At 38.9% G+C, this 22542-nt stretch overlaps 2 protein-coding genes across 3 annotated transcripts in view; both read left to right on the top strand.

Annotated features, from left to right (window-relative positions):
* The window catches only part of LOC139063350 (acidic proline-rich protein PRP25-like), a 308451-nt gene that overhangs the window by 47138 nt on the left and 238771 nt on the right, over positions 1 to 22542 (top strand). The gene's annotated exons all lie outside the window — the stretch shown is intronic.
* The window catches only part of b4galt5 (UDP-Gal:betaGlcNAc beta 1,4- galactosyltransferase, polypeptide 5), a 50577-nt gene continuing 28988 nt past the window's right edge, over positions 954 to 22542 (top strand). The window contains exon 1 of one of the 2 annotated variants that reach the window (XM_015968073.3): positions 954 to 1498. In XM_015968073.3, coding sequence (XP_015823559.1) covers positions 1390 to 1498 — 109 coding nt within the window. In that variant the 5' untranslated portion in view covers positions 954 to 1389. Of the gene's footprint in view, positions 1499 to 10357; positions 10463 to 22542 lie in introns of those variants that run through there. The other variant, XM_070545066.1, reaches the window with a different exon arrangement.

Raw genomic sequence — 22542 nt, 5'->3', positions numbered from 1 at the left:
GCCACTGGTATAATGCAGCGTCAACCTTCCGCTCCCGATATCCATCATCTCAGCGCGTTTCTAGCAAAGAAATAAAAAAAAAGTGAAATTTTTATTGTTTCGAAAATGTATCTAAACGCTCATATGCTAATTTTATCTAACTTCAAAACGAAAAAAGCTGAATTTTAAATGTGCTGTATTGTTTTGTTTAAAATGTAAACACAGTAAAAATATTAAAAACTAAACACGTGTAAATTGGCTGCTGTTTAGAAAAACAAAATAATCACACAGAACTGTAAAATGACTACAACAGTGAGCCCAATTAAGATTAGTAGCAGTAGGCTACAACATGAAAGCAAATAAATTAAGTAAAAAAATAAAACAAATACAGATAAGCTAACCACATGTCATGAAATATGTGAAGCTGCTGAGGTGCACCTTTTATAATAAAAAAAGTACACTGAATGTCAAAACTTAGCCTACAAGAAACATCATATTCTGTCAATCAATGCAGTTTTTTATAACTTACAAATGCAAAATTTAATTACATTTTTATCATGTAGGCTAAGAGATTACTCAAAAACAGTTGCCCAAGATGAGGCTGCCCTTTTGCAACATAAATAATTTTAATAAGTAAGAGCAATAAAACAAGTAAAATATATTTTTGTTTAATTGCTTCCAACCTGTTCCTGTAAATTGTATGGCTTAATCCGACATTATAGTCCCTTTTTGTCATGTGATACTTAGGCTAAGTTACGTTTATTTATTTATGTATTTGAGGTAGCTATTGTTCAGGCCATATGCCATAACGTTATGACAGCGTAGCGACGGCTATCGGCGATGCTCTACGTTGGAGCGTTTGAGCGCGCGCCAGGATGCGTATTCTACGCTGAGAACGTACGTCCGTGTTTGTTGAGTAGGAGCTACCGTTAACGCCCACTTGAGGTACTGCTCTTTTTTTCCCCTTCTTCTCTGCAGAGAGACGGCTCCATTCATAGGGTTGGGCAGGCGGGTAGGCAGGCAAAGTGCAAGAGCGTTAGGGACACTATCAGCGACGTTGTGTGGAACCTAAAGGATGGTCTCACGCTGAGAACAAGGCCACTTTAAACCGCGCTGTCTTTGTCAGCCATCGGACCATACCCCACAGTAAAGCCGAAACCATCTCCTCAGGAATGGAATTCGAGTGTCTCGGTTGAACACTGGCGGTCTCATCCTTTTTTTTTTCCCGACCTGCCGCGGAAATAGACTGACTTCCTTGTAGCCACTGCCGCAGACCTACCACTCCATTCGATTCATTTAACCCAGGGCCGTCCGCGGACTGCTGCCTCAGGCATCTGGACACATCGGGACTGGTCTACCATCGGTGAAGAAAAGCAAAAACGTGCCGCTGTGTGTGCTTTCGCTGCTTGTATGATGCCGACACATTTGCGTTTCCGGAGAAGGTCATTCCTTGGGCTTTTATTCCTTTTTTCACTGTCCACCTCGGCACTGTATTTCATCTACTCCGCCCCCGGAATCGGTAAGTGAAATGAAAGGGGTGATTTTGTTCCTGATTTTGCCGATCTGAGGATGGAGTGGTTGTTTGGCTGGGCCGTTAGGTCATGTGTGACAGCTCGACCATGCGCCTCTTCGCAGCCTTGGTATCACCCAGTCGATGATGAGACTCAGCTGGATGCTGATCCTATAATATCCATTTACCTGGCCATGATAATAATAGGACAGATGATGAGCATGGCTGCTATAATCTAGCCGGTGCTACTAGGCCTTTCGACCGTGATTACAATATTTAACAGTAGCCTAATGTCTAGAGCCACTGACAGATTTTTCCTGGCCTCGATTTTCAGCTATTTTATTTAAATCCTTTGAATGATCACAGTTGACTTGTGCATTTTTTCCATAAGACTCGGTTTCAGCAAAGCAAAGGTAACATCATGAGTAGTAGATTGATGAGGCTAAGTGATCTCATCCCGGCAAGGCATTCCTTGCATGATAAGCTGTCTGTTAGTCACATGCAGTTGTGTAATATCACATGTCCTGCATCCTCCTTATTAATTCATCAATGTGTTTGATCACCTTGTCTACTCTTTTGTTGTCACTCTTTATGTGTTTGGGCCATGGAGTCACCCCAGTTTTTTTTAAATAGTAACTCACTCATCTCTTTTTCTTTGGTAATGTTTTCACCTTATGGTTCACTCATCTGGTCAGCCCAGACACACTGAGACAATCATGCATGCTATTTTAGTTCTTATCACTCATTACCCTAACCCTTTTCAGCACATCATGTTTTAAAACATTTTCATGAAGAGGGATTGCATTTGCGTCTGTCCTAGAGTCTAGGCCAACCAAATATTTCCCATATGTTTTTTCTCCCATTGCCTGGTTTCAAGAACAGTGATTACGCTGCAAATGGGTATCGAGGTTTGGCTATGTTCTGGGAACAGATGTTTATGTATTTGGCAGATGCTTTTGTCCGAAGAGACTTACGAATGAGGATGTAGCAGTGCAGTTACAATTGAGGCTAACATTAAGCTACTTAGAGGGAAGAACACTAGTCAGGTTCTGTCAGAAGTGGCAGGTATGATGGTGTAGAAAAAGAGTGCAAGCATAGTAGGAAGTGCACAGTGATTGTGCAGGATAGGGGAAGAGTATGGTTGTGATTTACATGAAAACAGCTCAGACACATTTTAGCTACCTTTGTCCTGTTTCTCCTCCTGCTCATTGCCACAGATCAGCTAAATAAACCAAAGTTCTACTGGTTTATGAAAATCACTTTTATTTAGCACGATAAAACATCTCAGTCCAAATGAGGGCTTATTATGATCAGTGTAGACCAGGGGTGTCCAAAAGACAGACAAGGGCCAACATCTGTAAATGAATAGTCCTCACAGGCAAGGAAAAATGTTTATTTTTGTATAAAATGCTAAAATAATTTTTTGGATATTCTTTTCCCCGTGTGTGGTCTCCAAGATAAGTCCAAAATAGGCATATTAGTGGCAATCTGAACATGAAAATAATTTCCCTCTAGGATTAATAAAGTATCTTTGAACTGAATTGAATTGAAAGTCTGACAACATCAACAACTCGATGGAGAGATCGAAATTCATCATTATACAATCCCTCCGAGGGCCACAAATGGCTCATGAGACACACTTTGAACATGTCTGGTGTCATGAGTGACATCCATATCATACAAGTGCACCCTGTCAAAAATTGACCATGCAAACACATTTTTTTACCAGCTGAGGACAACTTGTCAATAATGAAATCAATTCCTAAATACAGGACCTATTACAGACCCCAACTCTCAATTACTGAGAGCAATTATTCCTCTAAATGTAAAGGAAATAAACAAGTAAATCATTAATTGACTGAGATCAGAATAATCCTTTCTTCAGCTGCTCACTATTTTTCCAGCTGAGGCATTGATGGTCTCTGACTGAGAGCTGCACTCAGCCATATTCATCCTCCAGGGTGTTGACTGTTGTAGGGCTTTAATGGACACGAGGCTTACTGGGGGTTAGTTTAAAAACGGAACATGGACCAGCAGCACCAGTCCATTAATTATAGATGCTAACAGGGAACAAGGCAGCTTTTGCCATCGTTTCTAAATGCTGCAAGTTTCTTTCAGGTTAGGTCTTAGCTGTGAAATCTTGTGTTGGTTATGGGATGATACTTAACCAAAATGGGCCCGATTTTTAGTGCTATAGTGGTACGATTTACTTAGTGATTGTCACATTGATTCCTGAGTATTAGTTTAGGTCTCAGAATCTGTGGTCTGAAAGACCCCGCTCAGCAGGCGAAACGGTAAAAGCAACTATAGGAAATGAGGTAGGTCAAGAACACATTTGCAAAGCAAACAAAGCACCTCCTCTTCAGTGTTTAGAGTGTATTTATTCAGTATTGGTATTACCATACATCGTTTGTACTGCAGGAACATCGTCGTGCTTTGTAAGAAACGCCACTTGCAGTTTCCTTTTATTTTTTTTTTTACTTTACCTTTTGAGAGTGTGTCACACTGCAGAATCTAGGGTCACTTGTTACCCAGCTAGCTGGTTTTGTTGGTTCTACTTTGCTTCAGAGAGACAGCTTTTCTCTGAAAATTAAATGATGTAGCATTATGGTGACTCGTCAGGCTGCTTCTATGTGGTGGATGTTCCAGGCAACGTCTCTTCGGGAGGTTCAGAGGACTTCCAGTTTGAAAGCGATCGATGATTTTTCACACCCAACTTTACAATTCATCCCTTTCTTTGTCAACTGACCACTTGTGATCAGTTATCAGACTGCGTCTCATGCAAACAGATATACTCCCTACATCACACAGTCACTAACATGAACTCTTTCAATATTTATAATTTAAAACTCTTTTATTCTCCTAAGTTGCATAATTTATAATGCTTGCTTATTTGTGTTTTGTACAAAGTGCAGAAGAATAGATGTGGAAGGAGCACATAATGAATCACAAAAGGGGGTTTTTAAACCAGGGGTTGCCATTAAAAGCTGATTTTTGTTGGAAATGTTGGTTAAAAAAAGTTGGATCATGATAAACAGTGACTTTAATGCCATACTTAAATAACTTTTCTGTCATTTTTGCCATCAATTCAAGTGATGACCACTTATAGGAGAAGTAGCAAGCTAACAGTAGCGACACCTGCTAACTCTAGAATTTCACTGGTTCTGTTTATATTGATATAAATGTTTCTGGGTCTTCTTGTGTCTTGTTTGAAATTATTGTTATATGAAAGATTTGTAGATCTTGTTCAGTCCTACTACATGTTAAATTCCACCTTGTTTCAGTGAAAGTTTTGAGGAGGAACATACTTGCGGGTCTTTGCTCTAAACATTCGACAACCTCATTTATAAAACTTTGTGTAGAATCTTTACTAAAATTCTACTTAAGTTCAGAAATAAAATTTGCGCAAACTAATTTTACGTCCTATAAAACACGGTTTATACACAGCTGTGAGCAGTTTCTGCTTTTTAAATCACACCTGTCCTAGAAATGTGCTCAGGTGTTTTTTTTATCACACCCCTCCTCTATATGTGGACAATGCAAACTATGTTCTGAATATTGTTAAGATAAATAAGCCTGCTTATCTGCGACATTTCACAGGTAACCATGACAACCAAGATGGAAATCCAGGCTCTGGGACGTGACATAGGCGTAGAAAAAATGCTTTAGTCTCTTTGAGCGGCACCGCATTGTTGCAGCGGTGAGCTCTGGAGTTGCGGAGCGATCACGACATGAAAAATAAGAAAAAATTAAACATTTTTAAAAAGTGGTCAGGTGGAGCCTAAAGCCCAGACCACACTGCAATTCTCTGCCGTCACACAGGACTGCTCACGTCACACTGTGAGAACTCTAGACAAGTAGCACACTGCACAGTCTAACGTCTTCGTGAGACAAACTTCATGACATCTCGCTCTAGCAGGACGCGCTAACATCACGAGCGCACCCAGAAAAGCATATGTCACTAAAAGTTGACAGGTAGCCAAAGCAACAATGCTGAAAAGAGAAGAAAACACCCCTGTTAACAATTAGTTTATTAACCTCTGAACCAAACTCCAGAAAGGAGTGGTCCACATGTTCCTGAGTGTAGCTTCCACTGTTGCTAATTTTGTTAATTCTACTTTCGTACTGTACTCGCGTCACTAGTTGCATCACTCCCTGGGGTATGTTTTCATTGGTCGATTGCAGGAGGGCGTCATAGGTTTTTAAGCAGTGCGTGAAGACTAAGGCTGTCTTTGGTTGTGAGAGTACTCATTAAGCTGTCGCAGAGTCGATCACACTGGAAGGCCACAAACTTGCAAATCACCCCCATGGTTGTAGTTTTTTTGTCACTATTCTAATAATGACAATAATGGATTGGGTTTATGTAGCGCTTTAATGGGCACTCAAAGTGTTTTCCATTATTCATGCACTCTCAAATTCCTGCACTACCAGTGATGGTAAGCTAAAGTGTAGCCACAGCCACGCTGGGGTGGTCTGACAGAGGAAAGGCTGTCATGCAACACATGCAAGTTGGGTAAAGTGTCTTGCCCAAGGACCCAACAGCAGAATACTCTTGGCGGGAGATGGAATCAATCCCACAGTCAATGTTCATGAGGCAACCTGCTCTACCTCTTTGAATTGACAGTCGTTTGCAAAAAGTTTCTATTATTAGGGATGCACCAAAAATTCAGCCACCAAACATTTTCGGATGAAAATGACCCAAAACTGCTATTTCAGTTTTTGGCCAAAACACCAAAATCACAGAAACAGCATGGCCGAAACAGGCCGTCAGGTGAATCCCGCTTTCGATCCATCCCTCAGGTGGTAATTAGCTCTTTGCTTCATAAAAATAGTGCATTCGTACTGATTTCAAATTTGAAGTTTTCCCCTTTTAGTAATGCTGTTTTATTACGATCGCTGGATGAATTGTGCAATGCACTTTTCACTTTCAGTGTAACATCTACTGCGTATGCCCTTTTTTTCTTCTTTTAACATTTCCACTACGTCTGTCACTATTAGCAGTGTTTTTGCCAAACTTTCTATACCCACAATGTCCTGAACATGGTGAAATAAGCTTTGTATCATGTGCATGAAGCATGTTAACTAGTGATGCACCGATATGACATTTTTGGGCCGATACTGATATCCGATATTGAGATCACTGTTATGGCCGATAACCGATATTTGCAGATACCGATATACTGACATTAATGCTTCTAAAATCAGCAGATTTTGTATAGAATTAAAATCATTAAAGCTGAATTTACGTTATTATGTACACACAACACACACATTTACGGTTCTGAGATGATTTCATTCACTGTTCACATGATTAAACAATTACACATCACTCCTCTCACACTCTGAAACAGGCAAACAAATGGAGACAATATGGAAAAATATCGGTTGATAATATTGGCCGAGTTTAATTTATCGAACCGATACCAATATGTTAAAAAATGGCTAACATCAGCCGATACCGATATTGATGTCGGTATATTGTCCATCCCTAGTGTTAACTCTTATGGAGCACACTGACTCTGTTGCTGCTGCACAGCGTCACTTTCTTTCTCACTAGACGAGTGCAAATCTTCATCAGAGGGTGACTATTCCTCTTCAGACCTGTAAGTTTGTCCTCTCTAATATATAATTATAGTCGCCCTCTGTGTGCTCCACTCTCCTTCTCTCCTCAGTCAGGATTTGGGAGCTTCTCGACCCGGGGGGGGGGGGGGGTGTTACAAACTCTATAAACTCTGAAATTTCAATAGAAACACCCAAAAGTGTTGCTCAGATTGAAATTACACTTCTCCACTATCTTCTGGTGTAAAGTAAAAACTTTTTATTTGGCTCGTTAAATGCAATATTGCAACTTTGGCGCTTAAAGGCTTAATTTTACAGTCCTTCTAATGCAATGGTTTTAATTATTGACATAGTAATTTCTTTCGGTTTTTGGCCTTGGTTTCCTCATTATCGGTTTTCAGGTTTGGCCAAGAATTTTCATTTCAGTGTATCCCTATTGATTTTCTTTTGGTTCATAACAAAACAAAGCTGAAAAATTAAATGAGCCTTAAATATTTCAATTTATGTTTGAACAAATGTTTGACTTACATCGATTGTAAAAGCTGGAGGTTACAAGAAAGTAGTTTTATGTTTCATCTTCAACTTCTATCTCTTTGTAGTGTTCCTCATGGCTCTGTTCTCAGAATATTGTGATTTCTGTGTAATGATATAATCTCTTCCCTCTGCTATGCTGATGAAACTCGGCTCCATCCTCCTTTGAAGCCAAAGGCTACCTTTCAGCTGTTGCAGATGTGAAGTATTTATTCATTGTCTAAACCTAAACGTTTTAAGATCAGATAAAACAGAAGTAACCAGTGGACTACAGAGCTTCATGTTTAGATTTTGTTAACCATTAGCAATTCATTAAGTCACTCATAAGATTTTGAAGAACCAGTTATTTCTGTAGTAAAGATGTTTTTTCTTACTGAAACTGTTATCTTTGTTCTGAATCACTCGCAAAGTCCTGTTCCATTAGACTATATCAGATTGAATACTTTGAATGTTAACAGATTTAACACAGACATTCTCCCTCATTTTTGTAATTGAAGAAGAATAAAATCCATAGATTAAAATGATGAGGGAAGAAAGGATGAATGACAAGAGTTTAGCTGCTGGTTTTCACATTGGGAAACCCATCCAGCACACCTGAACAGGACTTCCTTTGAAACTCAGGTGGCCTCTGAGCAGAATGCCCCAATTTCACAGCTTCGTCCATCCTGCTCGTCCCTTTCACCATCTGCTTCTGTCTTCATGCATTCATAAGCAGTAATGCCCTGGCCTCTACAGTGCATGTCGCCCCTGAGCATGGAGGCTGACGGATGCAGGCTGGGGATGCAGGGCACAGCTGGGCCTCATTGCAGCAGTTTATTTAATTAAAATATGAGAGTATCCCACTGGAGTGAGCGCTAGGGAAGACGCCTCCTCTATTTATAGGTTTGAATGCAGATACACTCTCTTCACACACACACACACACACACACACACACACACACACACACACACACACACACACACACATACACAACATCGAGGGAGTTCAAGGAAGACAAGAGAACAGGTGCTTCTTTTTTTTCACCAAAGAGCAGGTTTGTCCTCCGTAAATGGCTGTGGATGGCTTTTATATGTGTGTGATACTGCACTTATCTTCGTTTGTAACTGATTCATTCATAGGTGTGGCTGGAAGAAATACAAAGTCTTAAGGTTGTTGCTTCACAAAGCAAATGGGGCAATGATTTAACATGGTTTATAATTATTGAGTAGATGCATTAGGTGTGTGTGAGGGGGGTTGAAGTGCCTTTGAAGAGTTGTGCAAAGCTTCTTACCACAGCGAGGAAAACAAATGCTCGGACAAGGCTGTTAAGTTGACTCTACATGTGGCACGCTTTGTAATCAGTATGTGGATGACTTGAGGTCATTTTCTATTCTTTTTTATTATTTTAGTTAGACTGTGAAGTTTTTGTATGGAACATTAACATCTCTACATCGTTCCATCGATGTTTACTGTAATCATGCTCACTTATCTTTTCCCAAGAACTGTCAGTGAATGCCAGTGTGTGCACATGCCAGAAGCATGTTCAAAATGTAGTCGTGCTTTTGAAGCTTCTTAGTAATATAGAAGCACAATTGATGAGTTTAGAAGTTGATGCTAACATCTTTTTTAGAGTAGCACTTGTATTTTATGCACGAATTGTCTCATTGCCATACAGTGACGTGTAAATAGTGTGACAAAAATTTCATTCCAAAATGTTGATGAGTTGGGATGGTTTATCAAAACTGGCATCTTCATGCTTTTATGAAAACGGGCCAAAGACTTTTGAACCGGTTCTTCTTTCTGGCCATTCATCATTCTGACAGGAAATGCTTAAGTTTTGTCACTTTTTTTGTGTGTGTGTTTTCAATTGAGTACAAAAACATCACGCTTTATAACAGCACATCACTAGTAGACAAGTTATTATTCCCTTCAACTATTTACTATTTGTCTGCATTTATTGAATAAGCAAACTACTAGTATGAAAAAGAGGAAACACTATTTTTCAGGCGTTATGAGCTGTTGCACTGTATTGAAATAGCCACTGGTACCGGCTCTTGCAACAGTTGACAAGGTGGGAAACAAAGACGAGGAACGGTGTTTATTTCCTCTGTTGAAGCTGTTGACAATTTGTTGGAAAGTTGCAATGATAGCTAGGAAAGAGAGGTCGAGAGATGCGGTTGAGCTCCCTTGAGATCACATCCAGGTACTGAGTCTGTAACCTGGCAACAGCTGAGCTGATGACATCATAGGTAATGATGGCAGCATCATATGGGGATTGATATGTGGATAGCTAATAAAAGCAGAGGGATTTGAGGGGCATTATTTAGTCACAAAACAATTTCAATGATTTTAAGTGACTTTGTCACCAGCTGCAAGCCTGATGCTGTCATGAGTTAAGCGTTTGATCATTTTCCACTCAAATTAGCATTATTCTATTTAGAATATTAAGTGTCTTCTCACACTACTTTGTGTTATCTTAAGGGATTAATTTGTGGAGTATGCTTATTATTTGTGCTTGAACTCCTTCCCCGGCATCACTTCGTCAGCTTGATATGGCCATGCTGTGTCCTTTCCGAGAAATCGGCCCTCCCCTTGTGCACATTTTACATATCATTCACTGTGGTCACACCCTCTGAGCTGTGGTCATGTGCACATGGATGCTGCTGCACTCACCTCTGTGTCTGGATGTGTGCAGTCACTTCCTGTGCATCTGACTTTCCAGTATAGCAGTGAGTGAGTGCATTACCAACGAGAGAATTTGAATCCTTATTTGAGTAAAACATGATATTTGAGATGGGTGACATTTGTTTATTTTTAAAAGAAAGTAATTTTTTAAAGAAAAGTGAGTGTGACGAGTGTGTTGGATGATGTGCACAAGAAGGTGGAAGTGTGAAAAAATGAAGGTAATCTTTTTGCATGTTCATTCATTTTGAGATGAATTTGTGTTTTTATTGTGGCAAATCATTACCTTTAAATAAGAGGGACTTTGAGATTGTGTTTGAATAAGATGACCCTTGATGTCAGCATTATTTTTTGTGTTACTTCCTTCATGTAAAGCGTTAACTGCTTGTTTTAAGTGTCGTTAAAGCCGTTATTTATTTATTTTTTTTTACAAACTGGTAGGGATTGTAATTTAACTCGTCGTTTATGGTAACATAGAGCTAAACAGAGGCAAGTGTCACATCCGCATGGTTATGGCAATTGTGGTGTCTGTGCACTCTGGTGTCTGTGCACGTCTGTATTTATGTCTATTTAGAAAAACCCACACAGACACACACTTGTCTTTCCTCCTCTTTGTGCTTGGTGGATATGCCAGTGCTCTGTCTGTTTCACTTGTGTTAAAAGCTGAGTTGACACTCCTAAAGCCATACATCTCTGGCCCAGGAAGCCAGCTGTTGTATTACCATGACCCCTCCTTCCAAATTGCTACTTCTGCTTCATCAATAGATCCTTTTAGCTCAGTTCAGACAGCTTTCCTAAGCTAATTTCTAAAGAATAGCGATCATTGGACATAAGTATATTTTCTTTTCTTTATCCAATTAAAACAAGAAAAACAAATCGGTAAACAGAAGCGATAGTTAAATGACAGTGGAAATACAAAGCTGCACAGCAAACCGTTCAGTCAGTCTGGCCTGACTCTATAAGATCTGCTGCTTGACATTTTCACTGCAGTTGCCATGGTTCCCTCAAGACCTGATCCCTCTGAGGACCGACTCCTTTTTCTTGTCAGTGCAACCACGAAAACATGCCATCCGTGTTCCCATGATGATCTGGCTGACAACAAAAAACAAAACAAACAAAAAATTAAACTACTGGTGACACAAAACAAAAATGGCAGCAGTTAATATGTTTTTTCAACGCATTTAATTAGTTTTTTATTGGAAAGTTAAGTAGGACGAAGTTGTTCTAATTTTTCACACATCCCATGTAATTTCCCCTCGGTGTTCAGATTGTGAACTGTGCTTGCAGCCCTGACTTTCTCGCTTGGTGCATGTTTCTGTTACAGATGTGTTTGTACTGATGTATTATGTGTAGCTGATTTGGAGGTGATCCCTACATGCTTTTATGTCTCAGACCACTGTCTGTAAGCTGAGCCCTATGCAGTCCCTGTAGTCTGGATATTTGACCTCAGACAGATGGTGAAGCTGAGTGTAGAAAGAATTGAGGGGGTGGAGGTGTATCAGTGCTTAGATGGAGAGCTGAGTCATTTCAGCAGTAGACTTGGGGTCTTGTGTGGAGGCACTAATCATTTATGTAACCTAATCATCCTGAGGAGATTCCCGGTCTTTTGTTAGGCTTGCCTGAGCCTCTTTTTGTTATTGAGATGGTTACCATGGTTACTTTAGTCACGGGCAGTCTGCAACTTGTGGTAAACTGGTGAACATTTTTGATGTTGCTAGTGAGGCAGAATTTGAATGCGCACACAGTGAAATGTTTGAAAATCTGCTGATGGTAGGGAGTCATTATAGTGAGGTTTTAAACTTCAGCCCTAAATAATGTTCAGTGAACAATCTGTCTAATCCTTTCTTCTGAACAGGCACAGGAAGCTAGTTGTTTTCCAGGAAGACTTTGTATACGCTTCTCAACACATACCAAACTAGCTGTGGTTTAAAAAATAAACGTTTTAAAACATGTTTTAGCACATTTGAAATACAAAAAGAGTCTCATTTGCTCCAAACATCTTTCTTTAAGGCTACATTTATATTTTTTAACTGAAAGAACATTGAACATGAATAGAATAGTCAAATCTACAAGCAGCATTCTATAATCATAGCATTGTTGTAGAAATTATACATCAAGCTTTTTAATTGGACATTCCAGCATCAACATCAACCAGCAGTAAAAATGCTAAAACCCTTTTTTTAATACCTGCTGAAGCCTGACGTGTCCAGGTGAAAGCACAGCATGCAGTCAAAGTAAGATCTTGATAAGAGAGCTTCTCAAATAAAACCTCAGGAGGGCAAACTGTAGCTGTGGTAACATGATTTAACACCCCTGTGGCAAATGATAATTGCAAATTCAATGAATGCTAATTACCTGCTGGTTTTCTTTTATAATTTGATGACGCCACCAAGAAACAAGTCCAACAATAATAAAATTATACATTTAGATTTATTTAGATGATGAGAAATCTTAATGTTTATATTTCAATTAGTTTTATCATCTAGTACAGTCTCAATGTTGCTTTGAGTGGGAATTCAGTTGTGTTTTTAATTAAGTAGAATAATTGTTCAGCTCAATGTTTGACTAGCCCACACCTTCTTGTCTTTTATAGGGTTAAAGGTTTATTTTTAAGGGTTGTTATGTTTGCTATTTCTCTACATGAAGGACTGTTCCTGCAAGTGACCTCACTTACAGCCAGCAGTTCTCTAGAGACAGGAATATGTCCTCTAAATGGAGCAGTACTGATGACTAGCCAGATCCGTATCAACTTTGCTCCAAAAAGCTAGAATGCTATAATACCTAGTTTGAAACATCTGCAGTTATCTGTTGGGTGTTTTTTTTTGATCAGATTGTACTGTAAGTGGGAGGCTTTGTGCACTTCATTAGAAAATAGAGCAGCACAAAATCAAGTCCACAAGTTTTTTTTTGCATGGCAGCTGCAACTGTGGTGCATCTAACAATAGTTTATTTAAATTTTTCATTTTGCTTTAATGTTATTCATAAATAAATTAATATAGGTTCTTTAAAGTACTTTGCATTTAAAAATGCCAAGTAGTCACACAAAGAGCGGTAAAGGGGGTAGAGAATTGCACCCCAGCCCTCTTAAAGCTGTGTAAAGAATCTACAGAACAAGCTAGGTTTTGCATCCAAGCGCGGTCACAGAACATTCATCTTCCCTGGATCGGTGTGCACCAAAGATGCTTGATGCCGAACGAAACAAGACAGCTCTAAACCTCCGTCGTTTTCTACGTCCAAATGTGTTTTGTTGTCTGTGGCTTCAAATGGTGTCGGTGAGACCGACAACCAGATGGTCTAATAGTTGTTTTGGGGTTTTAGACAAATGCCAGAGAACCACTTTAATCGTTTGTTTTATTTTATTTATTTATTTTTCAATCTCCACAATATATGTAGAGCTATATAGGGATGTCCCGTTCCGATATTGATATAGAAAGTTATTTGATATTGGCCTGAAAACAGTGTATCAGATTATATCGGACTGCATCAAAAATCTCCAATATAAGCAAGCGTTAAGGTATAATATAAGCGTTAAAGTTCGCATTTTTGCAACCAATGGTTAAAAAAATATTTCATTTTTTTCATACTTACTGTCATTGGCTCTTTTTCTCATAATGAATATCACTTGATCAAGCCTTTCATACATTCCACTCTACGAAATGGGTAAAAATATGTATGATTGGTGCTGATGTCGTGTTGGATTGATATCGTTATCGGTCAATACTGAAAGCTGCAATATCGGTATCGGAAGTAAAAAAAGTTGTATCGGGACTAGGGCTGAACGATTAATTGCTTATGCAATTAAATTGCGATGTGACAAAAGGAGATTTTCTAATAGCAAAGGCTGCAATTTGTCGGGCAATGAGTGGTTAGCACAATGCTAATATACATTGAAATACCCATAGGGATACTAATACTAATATCGCCAATTGCATTCTTACAAATTACGAATCAGGAATGTGCCAAGTTATTACATTTGGAGTCTAATAAAAAGTAAAAACTGTTATTAATCAAATAAGTACAGACAGATATTATAGTAAAGCTAGAAACCCGTAAGAGACTTTAACTCCACTGGCTAGCAGCTATGAACGAAATTAAACTAGGGAAGCTCTGCATGGACAAAACATCAAAAACTCTAAAATCAAAATACTTCAATAAATGGGACACACTTCCTGCAAATCAATTTTCACAATTGATGCTAATACCTATGGTCCTTCAATGGATGTGCTCCTGGCTGCAAAGCATTGCACCTTAAAATACAACATTTTGTTTTTACTTGTGTTTATGTAGACAAATAAACTTGTTGATATGATGTGTAGATAAATATGTAGATACATAAACTTGTTTATATTCAGTACAAGTTACATAGATTATTATTATTTTTTTGCTTCCGTTAGTTGAAAAATGAGATAAGCCCCTTGAGAAAATAATCTTGAATTAAATCGCAATTGCAATATTGAAGAAAACAATCGCAATTAGAATATTTTCCTAAATCATTCAGCCCTAATCGGGACATCCCTATAGCTATGCAATCTTAGAACGTTGTTAACTCATTCACTGCCAGCCATTTCCTGATCAGAAAAGCCCTTAGCTGCTAGCGTTTTTCAGCATTTTTACTGTTTTTTTAAGAGTCACAGAACGCAATGATGTCAATGCTAAAACTAACAAACAAAGAGGAGACTCACCTCTTACATAGGAAGAATCAGTGCGTTTCGTTCATTATCCATTCTTTCATAATCCGTTGTCGAATTGTGATCTGCAGAAGCTTTTCCGGTTCGTGCCTCACTTTTTTTTACAGCAATAGCCCAAAACAATCTCCAAACACATGGATTTTCTGCTTCCTGATCACATGACGTGTAACGTACGTGGATGAATATCTGTGTTTGTTCTCATGGTGCAGGGGCTCGTTCCGACGCCCGCACAGTAAAAAAAAAAAATGCAAATGATGACCTTAGTTATCATTGGCAGTGAACGGTTGGATTTTAAATGACAACTTTTGTCGTCAATGGCAGTGAATGAGTTAAGAGGCACGAAAAAAGTTTTAAGCAAATTTTTTTCCCAAATTTGCTATAACAGCTTTAATTGTAATTGAATCGTAAGGAGCCTTGCAATTTCCACAACCTAGTAATTGTACACTTTGCTACCATTTATACATACCATTTCTAAGTTAGCTGTGATGTTTTTAGGTTACATTTAAATGTCTGAAAGAAATAAAGGTTTTTCTCACTGTGCTTTTGTGATAAGTAATGATACAATAACATAAAGCACAGCTGCTTTAAAATTCCTTGTAAAGGGTCAAATATGCTAATCCATAGGGAGGGTCTTGTACCACTGTGTGTAGCCTCTGTGGCAGTGCAGTATTCTGGCTGCCTGCTTTGGCCTATTTGTTCATTCAATAAGAATACCCTCCAGCTGTGATAACACCTCATCTTTCTGCTGGAGGGAATAGGGAAATGGAGCAAGTAGGAGCAGTATGTGTGGTTGGAGATGGTATTGAGGTCTTTTTGTATTCAGGAGCTTTGGATACCTTATGTCCGTTTTCGCACACTGAGCAACTTTAGTAAAACAAGAATGCTCTGAACAGAATCCAAAGTGAAAAGCAGGTGCAAAAGGGCTGAAGAAAAAGTGCCACATGTACGTACCTCTATAAACCGCCCCCGGAAAACCAACACATTACCATCTCAGGTTCCTCAAATCCATTCAGCTAAAAGAAAATTAGTGCAATTATTTGCTAAAAGAAAATTTGTGCAATTATTTGCACTCTTTGTAAATTTGGGTTACTCAACTTCATCAAAGCTAGTGATACTTAATGTGTTTTGCAATCAAAGATTATGAAAAGAAGAGATAAAGTTGAGCAACCAGGGCAGGGCTGGGAAAAAATTATTGGAAAATAAAAAGCCATAAAACTGGTCAAAGATGAGAGTAATAGATGACAGTTTGAGACTGAAATGAATCCTGACTTGATTTTAATGATCTGGCATAGCAAGATGTGGGAAAGCCGCCTTTTGGGCCTTTTCCGTGAACCGAAGTTGTAGAAATTGCAATCAGTTTGGCAGGGAATCCAGCAGTGTGCATGAAGAGGACACAGAAATAATGCAAACTTTAGGAAAACATTAAAATCTCCTTTAAGCTGTTATGAACTGCAAGTTACATCCCCAATGACTGAATAATATTAATAACCAGAATGTATAGTTTGAAGTGAAATTGGAGTACACACTCATGTTCGTTCAGAATTTTTTTATGGTGAAAATAGAATATTTGTATTTTATGTGTGCGCGTGTGTGTGTGTGCGTGTGTGCGCGCAAGTGCGCGCGTGTGTGTGTGTGTGTGCGCGCGCGCGCACGCAATCGTGTGTGTGCGGGTGTGTGTGGATTGTGCAGAAGAAATTCACATTGTCTTTTTTCTGGACTTTTCTGGACTTTCTTTATCCAGTCCAGGTTCAAAAGGAGCATTCCCCATGACAACATCACTGAAGCAGAGTCTAACCTGGGCATGCTGTAGATCCTTTTCAAAGCACCGCATTATAGTTACATTTCCTCATTAGTTGCTAAAATATTGATATAGAGATTTTTAGCCTTTATGTGTGCTCTCTATTATCTCTTAATTGATATCTGTTTAGCTGCCTGTTTGGCATTGGTTTCTGAGGTAGAAGACAGTCGGTTTACTGAGTGATTTTCCTAGAAGCAAACAGTCTAAGAGCAATGACTCAAAAGCAAAATATGCCCACACACACACACACACACACACACACACACACACACACACACACACACACACACACACACACACACACACACACACACACACAAACACATGTCTGTCCTTCTATCAAAGTGAGGACCATCCATTGATTGCCATTAAGTTTTGTGACTTTATTATGCCTAACCATGACCAAAACCAATGTTGCTGTATTCCTAACCCTAACCTCAACAAAAACTTAATTCACACCATACCTCTAAAACAAACTGGTAAGCTTTTCTTAAAAAGTGATGACCAAAAATATGTCCTCACTTTGAAAAATGACCTCACTCTGTTGGTTAAAATATATGTCGATGGTTAAAACCTCATGAAGGTCCTCAGTATGTAGTAAATACAAGAACACACACGCGCGCGCACACACACACACACACACATACTCACTCACTCACTCACTCACTCACTCACTCACTCACTCACTCACTCACTCATTCTCCTCCACTTTCAGATTAACTAAAGGAAACTTCCTGCTAAACTCAGGGAACATCATTCAGCTTTAGATTATTTATGTTGTAATTTTTTTTAAATAGCCATGCTTCCCTATACAATGTAGGGCTGGATTTTTGTTTTTCAAGTATTGGAGCAAATCAAATGTTTGTACTACAACATGATAAGATGTGAGCTATTTGATAGCTACAAATAATATATAATGCATGCATTTAAAAGTATCCGTTCTCACTTTTTGTAATACAATCCTGTAACAAAATGTTAGAAAATATTGCATGTACATTTAAATAATCTTTAAAACTTCATGCACTGGGTGCATGCATATAGCGATAAGCTGTGACAGATTGCATTTGTTAGCTCCTCTAATGTGGCTTTTTTAAACGTAATGCAAAGAGACGATGGCTTTCCCTCAACTTCCCACTCTTGATCTTTGTTCTTTTTACTTCACCTCCCTGCAGTCTTGCACTGTACAATAATGTCTTTCCAACTATGCAAGCATTCTCTTTTTAGGCAAAAGTTTGGATTTGTATTCAAGAACAAATAGACAAAGATCTCCTGTATTCATGTTGGCATCTGTCTAAATTTCCCTGTGCTATGATGCTCAATAATACATTTTGTTGCTTACAAGAAACAAAATCTCCAACTCTTTTGAGTTTACATATGTAAACACAATCTGTCTGTTTCCCATTGTTCATCCCCTCAAATTAGCTTTTCCAGGTTTGCTTGCATTAGAGTACAGGGGGCTCTGGCACCTCTGTGTTGTTTGTGTAATATTCCTTACTGTCTCTAGTCCCAATGCTATGCAGTAGCTCATCAGGGGGCATCACACATGCACAGGCTGATAGGGGCAAACAAACTGTTGGGACAGCAGAGCAGATGGAGGGGCACAGGGACAAGTGCAAGGCCGATAATGATTACATGCTAGACCTCACATTGTTTTTGCTGGTGTGTTGTTCTACATCTGCTGTGGTTTTTTTTTTTTAAATTGTCCTTTAATACATTTTCCATGACTCACAGTTTCCGGTTGCACAACATGTGGCAGATTAGATTATACATTATCAGCTTCATTCTTTTTGGGTTAGTCATGTGGAATTATCAGTGGAAAAGTTCAACTAATCATCCTCATAATGGTAAATTCTAATGTCACAGTCCATTTTTCCTCTTCTCACAAAAAGTGTTGCCTTTGTTTGGAAGCCAATTATTGTAACTGATTAACACAGCATTAAAACTGAAGAGAAGGAAGAATAAAATCTCCAAACAAAAGTTGAAAGCCAAATGCAAGAAGCAGTGAAAGCACTTCTGTCATGAAATAGGTTGTTCTCTAAACACAAGTCATTAAGTCAACTATCTTTTTCCCAGAAGTGACTACAAGTTGATTTATTTTAGCAGTGAGGATATTTTTAGCTGTGGGATTTTCCCAACTTTCACTCCTCTTCCTGCTTGTGTGATATATGGAATCTAGAAAACATATACTAGGTAGTTTTCAGGTATCGATGCAGTTTTTTTAAATGCTATTTGAGGAAGTTTGGCAATGATGTCAAACTAAATACCTTTGGGCACAGCAAACTGGTACTGGCATTATCCTGTTACACAATGGCATAGCAGTATGTGTTCAGTATTGTGCAATACTAGATATATGTTGGTATGTCTGTGTCCCTAATACCGCGTAGTTCTGGAAACAAGTTTTCTTTTTAGTCGTTGTTTTTAGTGGTTGATAGTAATGGCTTACTGCCTATGTGTGATTACCTGTAATCTTATTATTTTTCTTCTTTCTTTTCTCTAAGTGTATGTGCTGCTGTAGCAAGTGAATTTCCCCACTGTGGGATTGATAACGTCTATTCTATTCTAGTATAATTTCAGCATGTTGGGGCATTTTAGCTCAAAAAGACTGCACAGAGAAAGACCCTCTTCTCCTAAGTCCCAACAGTAAGAACGTCTGGTTGCTGCCATGTTTGTGACACATCGAATGAAAACTAAAAGTCTTTCAAGCATATGTCCACACAGATAAACCCCCCTCACTGTACCTCCTCCAGACCTAAGCTGACCTTTGGTTGTAGAACTGGTTGAAGAATGTAACCTCCAGTTATGTAATCACTGTTGTGTCTGCAATCTCACCAGTGGTTGTGTAAGAAATGATGAAAAAGTAGTTGGTAAAATGGATTTGAGCAATATACCTTAGTGTGTGGCTGTGAGCTTGTGTGATTGTGCACTATAACTGTGTGTGTTGCTCTAGATTGTGAGGTAGGTGTAGGTGGGTGGAAGTGACTAAAAGCAGTGCGATGTTGCAGCAGCTTGGTGTGTAGCAAAACTAATTTAGGGAAGTACCAAGAAACCTCCTGGCTGATTCAGCTACTGTTTTTTTATACTAAGGGAGAACATTTGATTTTATTAAGATACACTTCTTTCACATCTGCTGACACAGAAACTTATGTTGCATCTATAAATGTCTTGTTCAGATGAAATATAAAGATAACTTCTTAAAAAAAAAATGTAGTCAGCGAGTTTGTTTTTACTTGGTTATTTTTCACAGCCAGCTATTTAACACTGTAGACTAGTGAGTAGGGAGAAATAAAAGGAGAGACACATTAGCCAAATGTAAAACAGTGATTTAATGAATGACACGGACTGTCCAAGAGGAAGTGTGTAAAAAGGAATTGGAGTGGTTTGGATGCTCTCTGGAAGTGGGCACCCTGCCATCATTTGTGATAAGTGCCGACGTCATTTCTCTTTCGATAAATGAAAATGACACATCCTGTCATAAAGACATCTGCTCTTAGGACCTTGGCTTTCCTGGTTTTTTTTTCCTTCCAATTCCGTTGTCTTTTTTGTGTCTCGGAGTTTATGCATGGGAAGGTCCTGGATAGTGCAGTCAGAGTGAAGTTTCCTGTCATTGTAGTTGAACATAAACTTAAATTTTCAGCAAAATAGTGTGTGTGTGTGTGTGTGTGTGTGTGTGTGTGTGTGTGTGTGTGTGTGTGTGTGTGTGTGTGTGCGTGTCTGTGTGTAGTACGCTGTGGGTTTATAGGAATCCTCATGATCCACTTACAACTGAATGTCATGTGACAAGAACTTGTATCAAACCAGCATTGTCCTCATTGTCTGCTGCAGCTGCGTGTGCTTTGGTTGTTGGTTTTTTCATGTTTCAGGCAGTGAACTGAAATCAGATTTTATTATGCAGGGGTGTCAAGAATCTGAATGGTTTTATTGCTGTTGGTTAGGGTGACCAAATCCAATCGTGACTGACAAAAAGTGGAATAAAGAGCATATTTGTGCATATTTGTGTGGTGCAGTGCTTTTAAAACTAAGGATCAGATTAAATGAAGGCCCTACATAAAAATACAATACTTGCACTTATCAATGTCCATATTTGTTCATTCTTAACATTTTGTAATCATTGATTTCTAAGCTCTTGTATTTTCGTGAATCCACCTTAAGATCGCTCCAAACATGAGCATAACCCCAACATTCACCTTTCACTTTATATATTGTAATTCATTATCACCAAAACAGACCCAGTGTTTCCCTTACATAGGCATAGCCGTGGCGGCTCGCCACGGCTGAAATTCCAGCGCCACACCTGCAAGATCCCGTTATATAGGTTATTTATTTATTTATTTATTGCGCTGTTTCCCGAAGAAGCAGCGGGAAAAACTCTGTTGTTGCTTGTTATCACAGCCGGCAGGCAGCACGGAGGAGGAGGCATGGCTGGGTGGTTACAGCTAGACATGTGCCGCGGATAAAGCATTTTTGACGAATACGAGCATGAAACGAGTAAAACTCGTAAATATCTGTAATCGTGCTGAAGAAAAATCCTCATTGGGTAACTGACTGCCTTCGCGCTCTGTGATTGGCCAGTCACATGGAGCGCCCGCCCCTCCCTACACACAAAACACTGATCCGCCCCACTCACACAGACAGTAACGGATCTCTCTGTGTTTGCTTCACTGTTGCTCACGTTTCTTCGGTACTCCCTAGGTTTTCTTCAGCTCGCCTCTTTTTCGGTTGAATATTTAAATTTACTATGTTCGTAACGTACGTGGTGCATTTGACAAGACAGAGCTGAAAAGGGCATGCGTCGGTCACTGCCTCCGCTCCGGTCGGGTTTCTTTTAAATTATTTTAACCCCTCCCCTCTCTCTCTCTCTCTCTCTCTCTCTCTCTCAGTCACTCACTCACTCACTCACTCACTCACTCACTCACACACACATCAACGTTGTAAACACACACACACACACACATCAACATTGTTTTGTTTAACTGTGTGTGGGAAAAATGCCAACAACTTTAGGAAAAATCAGTTTAATCAAATAAAAATAAATGTTTTGTCTGGTTCTAGTATTTCTTATTTCCTAGTTCCTACTGCATGAGTTCAGATGTATTAATTCATGCACTTAAATATTCATGTTCTGATTTTATTGAAAAACTTGTTCTGTAATAGTTCCTTTACTATTGTGATCAAAAATATTTAATCTCAGTTCTGAGGCTGCTCTGTAGATAGTTTTCAAATAAACAATACACATATCAACTTCTGATCAATCCATATCAATTTCAGATTTGAAATAATGTATTGATGTAAACCACACCTACTAATTTCCTAATTATAAATAAGAGGTGCATTCATCTGTGTATCTCCTTTGATCCGCATTAGTGATATTTTCAGCACCAGAACAATGAAGCTAAGAAACAGATTCCTGAGTTTATGTTAGTAATTTTATTTTTTAGATGCATCTCACCAGTTCTATTTTTCTCTGAAATGAGATCAAATCAGTGCTTCAATGGATTGTCTCCTCTCTGCACTAGAAAAAATTACTTTATTATAATGCTCACTGTAATGCATCTTGATGTTCTTAACAAATAAATTAAATCAAAGATATTGGTCATAAATGCCAAATACCGTAAATCCTCTAATACAGGCCCGGGCCTCTATTTGACTCAAGCTCCAGGCCTTTATTGGAAGGAGGGCCAGTATTAGAGGCAGGCCTCTATTTCCATTTGAGCAAAATGAACTAATGTTCATTGGAGTTTTTGACAATTAAAATTGCGCCCACATTTTCAAAGTTAAACACATTTCTTTTAACAACGGCAGTTTCTGCTTCAGCCAT

The sequence above is a fragment of the Nothobranchius furzeri genome, chromosome 15, assembly GCF_043380555.1.
Source record: "Nothobranchius furzeri strain GRZ-AD chromosome 15, NfurGRZ-RIMD1, whole genome shotgun sequence".
NCBI classification, from domain to species: domain Eukaryota; kingdom Metazoa; phylum Chordata; class Actinopteri; order Cyprinodontiformes; family Nothobranchiidae; genus Nothobranchius; species Nothobranchius furzeri.
This window is presented reverse-complemented; position numbering and strand designations above follow the sequence as displayed.